Consider the following 11,898-nt stretch of genomic DNA (forward strand, 5'->3'; position numbering starts at 1 on the left):
CCTCGTTGCTCAAGTGGTTTGCAAGTGATTTCCATTTTTTTAATGGTTGTTAATTCGTTTGGATCTTTTTTTCCCACTGTGCTCATCTTTCTGTATGTCCTGTGCAACCATTTGCAATGCATCAGTGCAACCATGTTATCAAAACAGGCCAAAGTGATCACACCAACGCACTCTCTCTCTTCTAAACTTTCCCAGTCAGTTCATTTGGCCTATTTTACATTTGAGCAATTAGCAAGAGCAAGCCTGCTTCTCTCCACGAAAAGGCTATTAGGCCTAGTATAAAAAATTATCAAAATAAATGTCCTATAGCTTTTGTAGCCTATAGCTTTTCCTGCGATTTCACGAGAAGAGGAATAGTGGAGAGGATTGCGTCCGTAGCCATATAGCCTATTGCGCACGGGAACAGCTGGAAGAGAAAGGCTATAGTTCTGTAGCCGAAGTAAGAAGCTAAATATTAGGCAATTCATTAGCTAAATAGTAGGGCTATACATATTTACCTGTCTAAGTGCAATAATAATAAAGTTGACAGTTTATGAAATGGCAGATCTGTGCATTCCTCCAGGCTGCGCTCTGCATTCCCCTGGCACGCAAAGCTCCACTATTGATTACGCATACATTTTTAGACAATAACATTATTCTACCTAGGGTTCAACAACACAGTGCAATGAGGAATTTATTATTGTATCAAGTGAGTACACAATTATTCTCTAGGACTGTAAACTGCAGTGATGTATACGCTAATTTGAATAACTGCTCAAACGTCCTGTTTTCAATTATTCATGCCGAAATAACTGCAACAGCCTAGGCCTGATTATGCAACCATTTGGATCAGTAGGCTAATAGGACTTTTCTTGACAGTTTACATGTTCCAGAAAGGCACATTAGCAGGCTAGTGACAGTGTGTATTTTGTCAGGTTGTATCGGTGTTAACAGATACCATCAGAAAATATGGCCTTCTCATACTGATATGCGCTGTTTGTCGTGGATCATCAATCTCCCAAGTCTTCCTATAATTAATGTGGCTACCAATATGCTCACACATGCCCAGTTTTTCAGGCAACTTTACTGTGCACTCTGCCTTCCCTCCTGTCCAAGCAGCCCCGCACACCTAAAACCAAGAACGAACGCTTCAACGTTTTTGATTGGTTGTCAATGTTTTATCACCTGAGGGACAGGGAAAAAATCACTCTGAAAGTGACCCAAACGATAGCTCTCGTTTTCGCTCTCTGTTTGTTGTTATCGTTGTAGTATGAATGCTCCTGTTCACTTGAATTAGAACCATTTTTCAAATGTGTATCATTATAATTATCATCCTTGGTGTGGACGGCCCTTAAGGGTTGGGTTTCATTCTCCATCAGACACACTGACTAACAATGTTCTGGTCAGATTATGTTGAGCTTTGGCTGCTACTGTCATGCCTCTGTGAATATCAACAGCGTCCTGTGAATACTCCTCTTGGCCAGCCAGCTTGTGGTTTCTGTGTTTGACAAGACACGTCCAACTCTCATGGAGTCCAAACATTTGCATTATGGTCATGCAGAAGCACATAGGCTACTTGCTTAGTAAGCAATAAGGCCAGAGGGGGTGTGGTATATAGTGAATATACCACAGCTAAGGAGTGTTTATAGGCATGATGTGAACGTTCTATAATGAACAGTATACAATACAGTTAAACTGTTGTGTTCAGTAAGACATACAGTATACACTCACACTGTGCTGTCTTTCTCTCTGTGCAGGTATGGAGAGAAGGGAGATGCTATCCGTATTGAGAAGGTGATCTACACTGGCCGGGAAGGCAAGAGCTCTCAGGGATGTCCCATCGCCAAGTGGGTGAGTACCAGAACCCATACATAACACACTGAACTTACCTCTCACAGAACAAACAAAGCCTAACCATACACAACGCCTGGTCCCAGATCTGTTTGTGGTCTTGCCAACCCCATTGTGGTCATTATCAAGCCAAACATGACAATGAGTGACAGGGGGTTAGCATCGTAGCACAAACAGACTGGCCCTCGGGCTGACACAACATACTAGTCTAGGCAACCACAAACAATTTCTTATCAACACAATGTTTCATCAGACATTGTAAAACCAACAGACACACGTGTATTTTTTTTCTCTTCTATATACTAAGAGCCATTAGTGAAAATGAGTGGGTGTAGAGCAGAGTAGATGGTAGCAGACAGACACCACAGCCTCACCCCAGACAGTAAAGCAGTAGGGGGTCCAGCAGGGGGTCTCCCTGATCCCTCTCCCTCCCAGTTGGAGGTCTCCACCTCTGTCACTCTCTTTGACACCCTGCTAATGGTTTAATGGCTTCTAAACATACACTATTGAGAGAGTAGTGGAGAAGACAGGTGTCAATCTCACCCCCCCTCTCTCTCTCTCCCTTTCTCTCTCTCGCCATCTCCACCCTTTCTGTCTTTCCCTCTCTCCTATCAGGTGATTCGTCGGGGGAGTGAGATAGAGAAGTTGCTGTGTCTGGTGCGTCCCCGGCCGGGTCACCACTGTCCCAACGCCATCATCATCATCCTCATCATGGCGTGGGAGGGCGTGCCCCGGGCGCTAGGCGACAAGCTCTACAAGGAGCTCGCCGCCACCCTCACCAAGTTCGGCAACCCCACTAGCCGCCGCTGTGGACTCAACGATGAGTGAGTGACAGGAGACATTCACAGAACCACGAATAAGTCAGCAGAATATGCTTATATTCTTCTTAAATTAGCAGTAAACTCAGCAGTGCAAAGATGTTTAGATGGCACACTGAGGGAGGCTTTCAGCCAAAACGTCTGTGCATGATAATCTCTGTTGTAGGAGTAGAAAATAAATGAGGAAGTTAGTCTACTTATGGACTGCAGAGTACTTCATTATTGTTTTCAATAGATATTCAATGCACTGAGGCATTCTGATAAAGATGACCTTGTGAGTGTCTGATGGTTGTGAGTGATGCTGACTGTGTTGGTGCTCTTTGTCTCCCCCTGCCTGCCTGCAGTCGTACGTGTGCGTGCCAAGGCAAGGACCCTGACAGCTGTGGAGCTTCCTTCTCCTTCGGCTGTTCCTGGAGCATGTACTTCAACGGCTGCAAGTACGCCCGCAGCAAAATACCACGCAAGTTCAGACTGGCAGGAGACCACCCCCAAGAGGTAAGGGACTATGTATAGTACCATATCTGTACTATTGAGACTTGCCTTGAAAAAGGCAGTGCAGCCTCCATAGACAATAAATGCTTCCCTTCCTTGCTTTTATAGCCAAGTACTACAGCCTCAAGATGGAACACACAACTTTCATACCACCTGTGCACAATTATTATTATTGACTACACCACACTAAGCTAACACTGTTATTGAGCTACCAGGGTATACTGATCTGTCTTTGTGTGTATGTTAGGAGGATCAACTCAGGGATAACTTCCAGGATCTGGCCACTGAGGTGGCTCCCCTGTACAAGCAGCTGGCCCCACAGGCCTACAGTAACCAGGTAACACCTGCCTTCACACCCACCATCACCTACCTGCACTTACACTCTTAGAAAAAAAGGTGCTATCTAGAACCTAAAAGGGTTTGTCGAAGAACCCTTGTTTGGTTCCAGATAGAACCCGTTTGGGTTCCAGGTAGAACCCGTTTGGGTTCCATGTAGGACCCTTTCCACAGAGGGTTCAACATGGAACCCAAAAGGGTTCAACGTGGAACCAAAAAGGTTTAACCCTGGAACCAAAAAGGGTTCTCCTACAGGGACAGCCGAAGAACCCTTTTGGTACCCTTTTTTCTAAGAGTATACACCTACGTGCAACTGAGAAGTAACAGCACCAGAACTCTCTAAATAGTAGACGGTCCCTCTGAAAGTAAACAACCCAAGCTGAAGGATGCTATGAGTGTAAGATATGTTATATAGAGTAACAGGTTGCTCTTGGACATGCCATCCTCTTCCCTGTGTTCCTCAGTGATTTTACACTCTGCTGAATAAGTACTTTGTAGACTTCCCTCCAAAAGTACACAATAGAAACTCACGGGATGCTATGAGTGTTAGATATGGTCTGTAGAGTAATCCCATGCTAACCCAACTTGTGACCCCTCTCCTGTCACTCAGTGTCAGAATGAGACGAAAGCTCCAGACTGCAGGTTGGGTCTGAAGGAAGGCCGGCCGTTCTCCGGTGTCACCGCCTGCATGGACTTCTGTGCCCACGCTCACAAGGACCAGCACAACCTCTACAACGGCTGCACTGTGGTACGACACACAGCCCTACCTCTATCTCTCTCGCTTTCTCTCTTTCTGCCACTCTCTTCGTCACTCTCTTGTCAATCTTCTTTATCGCTCTTTCCTTCTCTTTGTGTGGACATTATTATTTCTTATTGTTGCATTGTCGAAAAGGATCCTGCAAGTAAGCATTTTGTTGGACAGTGTATCCCATACATACGACTAATAAAACTGGAAAGGTGTGCAGGACAACTGTACGACAGTTACCCTGTCTCTCTCTCTACATGGTGAATGGGCACACAGTAGGAGTCCCACACTAACACACCTCTGTCCACCCCCAGGTGTGCACGCTGACTAAAGAGGACAACCGTACGGTGGGGGAGATCCCAGAGGACGAGCAGCTCCACGTACTTCCCCTCTACAAGGCCGCCCTCACAGACGAGTTCGGCAGCGAGGAGGGCCAGCGCCAAAAGATGCGCACAGGCGCCATTCAGGTGCTCAACAACTTCCGCCGCGAGGTCCGCAAGCTGCCCGAGCGCGCCAAATCCTGCCGCCAGCGCCGCCTGGACGCTAAGAACCGAGCCTCTGAGAAGAAGAAGGGCAAGCAGCAGCCGCCAACGTCCACGGAGACGCTGGAGAAATCCGTGATCAAGATGGAGGTCCGGCATGCTGGCTCCCCTGTCAGACAGCATGGCAATAAAGGTGAGATGACCTCTACTAGAAACATGTCGCTTCATGAGTGTTGTGAGGTTTATGATAATAATAAACCCATAACTCTGGTGTAAACAAAACTCCAACCTGCTTTACAGTATGATGATAATAGTATGGTCATAGAGTAGATCAGAAATCATCAACTAGATTCAGCCGCGGGCCGATTCTTTCTTGAACGGATGGTCAGGGGGATGGAACATAATTACAAATAATTTGTAGACTGCAAATTGACCGCAAGAAGCCCAAACAGATATAATAAATCGCCCATGGTCTACCAGTTGGGGAGCCCTAGAGTAGATGCTTTAATCTAAACTGACCTACAGTACAGTTAACACCTATAGCTAGTCAGCTTACAGTATGCAGCCCATGCAGGAATCAAACCCATCAATCCCAAAACTCCAACCAAGTGAACCATTAAAACCACGTGATCTTACACATCTTATCACCCCTCTCTCCTCTATCTACTCTCCTCCACAGCGATCCCTAAGCAGGAGGTGAAGCCCACCATAAAGAAGGAGCCAGTGGACCAGCGCTTCCAGCCCTTCAACGGTCAGCTGGAGGGCTACCCTGCCCAGTCTGCCGACCCCTACCACGTCTACCCCTCCCACACTGGCTACTACGCACGGGGAGGCCTCCCTTCCAATGGCCAGCCCCCTGCACTTCCACCTCCACCAGGCCCTGTCAACGGCTACCGCCCTAATCTACCGTCAGCACTGCCCTATGGCTACTACAACTACCCCCCCAACCCTAGCACACTTTTCCCCCATGAGCTCACTTACGAGGGCCGCAAAGGCTCCTGGCACCACACGGGGCCCAAGTTTTCCCCCAGTCCTTTGGACAAGAAGCCAGACGTTCAGAGCCTCCAGGCCAGGCTGGCTCACACCTACTCGGGCCCAGGCCACCTCGAGCTGCAGCAGCAGCATGGAGACCCAGCCAACCAACACCAACGCTGCGCTTACCCACACCCTCACCAACCTGACTACAACCAATCACGTCCCTCCTCAGTCTCCTCAGAGCCCTCCCACAGAGGGACCCCCGTCATCAAGCAGGAGCCCATGGATATGCCAGTTTATGAGGGGGGCAATGCCCAGAGCTGTCCCGGCACCACCCCACAGCCTGGCGCTGCTGGAGGGCCCTGGCCTGGGCACAAGCCAAACGGCAGTATGGTGCCCAGCAGCTGGGAAGGCAACCTCCAATCCCCAGGCCCCCCGGAGGCTCCCTTCACTTCAGACAAGCAGCAGTTCCACCAGCAGGGACCTCACCAGACTTTCCAGTCCCCATACCTCCAAGAGCAGTATCAGCATCCCCCACAACAGCCCTCCCCATACTCCCAGCAGTGGAACTCTTACCCTGGCCCGAACACCCCCATGGCCTCCCCTGCTCCCTCCCCGTCCCCCTCCATAAAGGTACCCCCATCCCCCTCTCCCTCCCCACACCCCGGCACCCCCCGCCACTGGGACAGCCCTGTTCCCAGCCCTCAGCCTTGGCCCATAGGCATGGTTCCTGCTGGTTACAGCCCCAGTCCCACCGGAGGCTTCCCCGACAAGATGTGGTCCAAGGCGGGCGAGAGTTGGGGCTCGACCCCCTTAGGGCTCCAGGAGAAGGCCTGGAAGTCTTCCGGAGGCTCTATGGCAAGTACACCGTCCCCGGCCCCAGAGGGACGCTTGTTCCCCGATGCCCTACAGCAGTCGGCTGGACAGTCCCAGGCTGAGACCCCTCGCAACCTCGAAGAGGAAGAGAGGTGGTCGGACAGCGAGCATAACTTCCTGGACCCCAGCATCGGAGGGGTGGCGGTGGCGCCCGCCCACGGGTCCATCCTGATTGAGTGCGCCCGGCGCGAGCTGCACGCCACCACACCGCTCAAGAGGCCCGACCGCTCTCACCCCACCCGCATCTCCCTGGTGTTCTACCAGCACAAGAACATGAACCAGCCCTGCCACGGCCAGTTGCTCTGGGAGGCCAAGATGAAGATGCTGGCGGAGCGGGCTAGAGAGAGGCAGCAGGAGGCAGCTCTACTGGGGCTGCCCTACGACGACATCAAACCTGGAAAGAAACGCAAGTTGGGGGCCACGGCAGCAGGGGCCAGCCCGGGGCCTGGCCAGACCACGGACAAGAGAGAGGGGCCGGTGACACGGCTGGCCCCCACCCAACACACCACCTCCACGGTCACTGTGTCCCCCTACGCCTTTACCACCCTCACCGGGCCCTACAGCCACTTTGTGTGAGGATGGATGGACAGATGGACACAGACTGGTGGAGGGAGAGAGGGCTGAGCAGGCCAGGGATGAGTGTCTCAGCCCCTCCTTTAGTCCTGTGTCTTTCTCCATCCTTCTCTTCCTGCTCTGTTTCCTCACTCTGGCCCTCTGGGCTGGAAGGAGGGGGACTACTGGTTTGATTCCTCTTTTTGTTTTGTTTGTTTTTTACCTCATGTCAGGCAGCAGTTTGGGATTCTGGACCATACAGACACACTGCCTGTGGTGCTCTTCCTCTCTCCTCCGCGGGGGGACTCCATCGCTTCTCCTTCTTCATAGAATTTTAATGATCCTCCTAATTATTACTATTATTATCAATATTATTACGATTGCTATTGTTACTGTCAATGTTGTTATTACAGGTATTGTTATTATTATGATTATGAAGATGCTGATTTGATTAGTTTTTTGTTGATATGGTTGTTTTGTCATTAATGTTGTTATTAATGATGTGATCGGTTTTGTTTTTGTCTTTTACCGAGGGGTTCTGTCTCTCAGTCGATCTTTATTTTTTCCCATATTTCTGGAAATCTGCTCATTTCTTTGTTGTTTTTCTTTTGGCCGTTGACATTTTTGTAACTGTACTTGGAGAATGGCCTTTCTCAGCACGGCAAGGGTCCTCAAGACAGTCTTTCCAACATAGAAATATAAACGTTTTAATCATTAATCATTACCAAAAGTGTGTCTCTGAACAATCCGGTTTTTAGTAACGTCCCCAAAGTCATGCCTTTTTTAAATCCTGTCCTGTCTGCCTTGCTGTGAAGAGAAGGGTTCTTCTCTCTCCATTTTTACTCTCACCCTACCGACCCGCCTCACTCTATTGGTGCTTCATGTTGATCTTCATCCCTTCCACAGGGATGATGTCAGTCTCTCCATTTCTCTCCTCTTCATGGCACTAGATGCTGAATATAAGGAAGGGTGCTTTTATAGCATAGACGTAGAGTGAGTAGAACAACAGGCACTAGAAGTCCTCATCATCCTTCAGGTGTTGGTTGAGAGATCTATCCCTCCAGTTCTATGGCTCCCCTGTAAGCCCCTGTAAAATGGTGCACTGATACACACAGACACATGCACACACACAAAGCTCTTGTCATCCAGCCAGCACAGAGCAATGCCTTACTGCTTTAAACCACCGAAGCATGGCCGCCAAAGTCTGGTCCTTCCAATGACCACAGGCAGCACGGGCCACGCAAGGCCTTTACACTGAAACCGGAGACATTGATGGGAATAGTGTGTGGACAGAAATGCACTCCTAAACACACACTGGTGCTTTCTCTACACATGTTGACACACAAAGGGCTCAGTCAGTGAGTCCTGCTTCTGCATGGTGCGGTTAGTTGTTTTGAAGCAGAGCTAGGTTTGTCTCTATGCACACATTGTCACAACAGAGCCAGTAAAACCTTATTCATCAATCATGGCTGCCTCTGCATTGGCCCTTAGTCATCAAGTGTTGCAGTCAGTGGGTTGAACCCTAGCTGTCTCAATCTAAAGTGCACCATACTGGACTGGGCTACAAGGTTGTGAATATTTTTTCCACATCTTGCACTAAGATCCTCCTCAGCCTGTTAGAGAGGCCTCTCTCTCAGTGCAGCGCTGCATGTTGTATCCAGCTCTTAGATTTGTGTGTGTGTGTGTGCGTGCGTGTGAGAACCAGAGCCTGCTTGGTGCTCACTTCTGAGATGAAAAACCCTGGTGCTTATGAAGTTGTCGATATAGAGCTCTCTATACCTCAACATTGCAGAGACACTGGTTATGGTTGCAAAACGCTACGAACACACACACAGGCACCACTGAGGACAGAGGAACATGATAAACATTAGTCCACAGCTTCCCTGTGTGCTCCCTTATCTACACACTCATTTTAATCCACTTTTGTATTCTTATTTATTACATGATAATGATTATGATTGTTTTTTTTATTTTTTTTTTATTTTTTAGCTAATACAAATTGTACATACAGAAGAAAAGATTTTATAAAAGCACTTTTAATCTTGATTTTAATGAGAAAGAAAAATAACAGATTATTGACAACTTGAAGCTTCGTTTTTTAGGTTTGTGTTTTTTTGTGTGTTTTTTTGGGAGAGATAAAAAATGTAAATATTTAAAATATTTAGGTAAGATTATTTAACTGGTGAGGGATAATGACTAAATCATGAATGATTCCAGGCTTTTAAGTCCAGTCAGTTTGTCAGACAGCCTTTAGCAGCAGAAAGCAACACAGTGATTTCCAATGTGTTGTTGTGTCTGTAGATGTATACTCAATACTGCTGTCTGGATTTCAAGTACTGTACTACACGATACCTCTGACAGCAACCAACCAGTCCCCCTTTGTGAGAAGAGATTGACCTAATCAGTAATCAGGCCGCTTATAAACCTGAGTATGATATCTAGGTATCCACTCTGAGAACCAATGAGAAACAAAGGGCTCTGTATTCAATCTGTATCGTGGAAATTCAGTGGTAAAAGCCTATTGAAATTTAAATGTAATGTCCCCATGTTGGAGGAGACGGCATTCACGCTAAACGCTTCATATGTCGGCCCAATCGGAAATTACCTTTACATTTCTATTACGAAATCTGTAACACTTCAACGATATGGATTGAATAGAGCCCAACGTATTTTAGTTTTTTTAACACGAGAATCAAACAGGTGCAGAATCAAAGTCATCAGAAATGTGTGAGAGAACTCTAGTGACAGAGGTGAGGTGTAGCCCCAGCAATCTATCTTGTCCATTGTGTTAGACTATTAGGTGAGAGGTTGCCACCACCGTAACTCATTTTTAATGTGGTTGTTGGTTATTATTATCAATGATAGTGATTATAACAGTAGTAAAGGATGTAACCGTAATGAAAAACCATGACAACTTAACACTTGTAGTACCAGACTGAAGGTACAGTGCATTACTGGAAGACACCAGATAATACCTGGTAGTTTAGTTTGTAATATTGTATTTTGTTAATTGTCATAGATTGTCACAGACATGACCAACAGGACTTTGACTAACTTAGGGACTGGGGGAAAATACGCCTGTTCCTTTGTCTCACAACTACTCATGATCCTGTTTCAATTGCATTCTATTCTCACCGTTAGAACAAACTCCCCCTTTAATAACAACAATGCATGATTCACACACAGTTATAATGATTCACTCATATTTATGATCTATGTAATAATGGGTGCTGATCATATATTCTTCAGATGAATTTTGTAGATTTCTATGATGGAAATAACAGAAAAATGCTCAAAGGAGGCTGGTGCTATGGAGCCCCCCCCCCCCGGGGGAATAGTGTGTGTGGGGGGGTTATATCATTGATATTTTTTAGAGCTCTTAGAATGATAAGAGAAACTATTTCTTTAAATATGTCAGTTTCAATGGATGGGGAACTGCTCCGGTGCTGATCTCATGGGAATTTCCCATTCATGTTCAAGGCAGTGAAAAAAAAAATATTACAACTCTTGAATTGAAGCACTCACACAGTTCATACATACACTTTTATTAATCCTCGTCCCCATAAGGTACTTTTAACTGGTATGGGGATTGAATTATCATATTATATTGAAGTGAACAGACTGTTATCTTAATTGAAAACTTGTTGCAGTGTATGTGCCGGACGCTATTCTATTAAACATGACTGTTTTGGGTATGCTGTACATTTTAATGGTGAGGGGAGAATGTTAAAATATTGGAACAATTGTGTACTCCCACCCTATTTTTCTCCCTCACGCACTTCTTTTCGTACATACTTATACACTCAATAACTGCTTACACATCTCACATATTTTCTGACATACTTTCTATCTCTCTCTCCTTTTCTCCTTCCCCCCCCCCTCTCTCTCCCTGTCCCCCTGTCTGTCCCCCTCTCTCTTTCTCACAAACACACACACAAATATTATCACGATTTATACCCCGCTCTCAGTTCTCAAGCTGGGCTCAAGCTTAAATCCTGCCCCAAATAAACAGAAAACAAACAAAACATCACAACTGGCAGCTACATTCCTTTTTGAGTTCAAAGATTGTTCTTGGTTCTATTTTTTCATGTCAAGTATGCAGTATGTAAAAAAGTTGTTTTGTTTTTGTTCAGTCTCTCTTTGTAGCTGTATGGTGTATTATGTGAATACATAGTGTATGTGGTACAACCCACAATATTGTTTTATGTTGCGCGATAAATAAAAAGCTAAAAATGAAAATCATTTGTGGTATGATCAACATTTCTGACCGTTTTTTGTAAAGTTGACTTATAGTATGTTAGTTTGAAACTAGAATAACGATCACTCAAAGCACAGTTCAGTCCACATGATGGCAGCACAGCAATATTATGTTCTATAGGTCTATTTGTCTGTCTGTCTGTCTGTCTCTCTCTCTCTCTCTCTCTCTCTCTCTCTCTCTCTGTCTCTCTGTCTTTCTGTCTGTCTGTCTGTCTGTCTGTCTCTGTGCGTGTCTGTGTGTGTGTGTCTGTGTTTACATGTGTGTATCCCAAAAGAAATGTGTAAATTTTTATTTTTTTAAGTAACTAATTAAATGAGTTGTGCAAGACATTTTATACCTAAAACGAGAAGCATCTCATTATTATTAGTCTTCGGTCATGCTTTAACTTTTTGACCTCAGACCTCCAAGGAATCCTTGCAGGAAAGCCATCATCCCATCATGAGAGAAGAGCGTAATTGCATCAAAGTACACCCTGCAACTGATTGGCGACCCTTCCGTCTGTGTACTGGACTGGCTGGGGTATGGTGATGACTC

The 11,898-nt window shown here is 46.3% G+C and overlaps 1 protein-coding gene across 4 annotated transcripts in view; it reads left to right on the forward strand.

The window, feature by feature from the left end:
• Positions 1 to 11,348, forward strand: part of LOC121585020 (methylcytosine dioxygenase tet3-A-like) — a 52,642-nt gene extending 41,294 nt beyond the window's left edge. For all 4 annotated transcript variants that reach the window (XM_041901336.2, XM_045225756.1, XM_045225757.1 and 1 more), the window contains 7 exons: positions 1,737 to 1,830; positions 2,446 to 2,654; positions 2,993 to 3,143; positions 3,388 to 3,477; positions 4,087 to 4,224; positions 4,536 to 4,896; positions 5,383 to 11,348. In XM_041901336.2, coding sequence (XP_041757270.2) covers positions 1,737 to 1,830; positions 2,446 to 2,654; positions 2,993 to 3,143; positions 3,388 to 3,477; positions 4,087 to 4,224; positions 4,536 to 4,896; positions 5,383 to 7,130 — 2,791 coding nt within the window. In that variant the 3' untranslated portion in view covers positions 7,131 to 11,348. The remainder of the gene's footprint in view (positions 1 to 1,736; positions 1,831 to 2,445; positions 2,655 to 2,992; positions 3,144 to 3,387; positions 3,478 to 4,086; positions 4,225 to 4,535; positions 4,897 to 5,382) is intronic.
• The last annotated feature ends 550 nt before the right edge of the window (positions 11,349 to 11,898 follow it).

The sequence above is a fragment of the Coregonus clupeaformis genome, chromosome 16 (assembly GCF_020615455.1).
Source record: "Coregonus clupeaformis isolate EN_2021a chromosome 16, ASM2061545v1, whole genome shotgun sequence".
Taxonomy (NCBI): domain Eukaryota; kingdom Metazoa; phylum Chordata; class Actinopteri; order Salmoniformes; family Salmonidae; genus Coregonus; species Coregonus clupeaformis.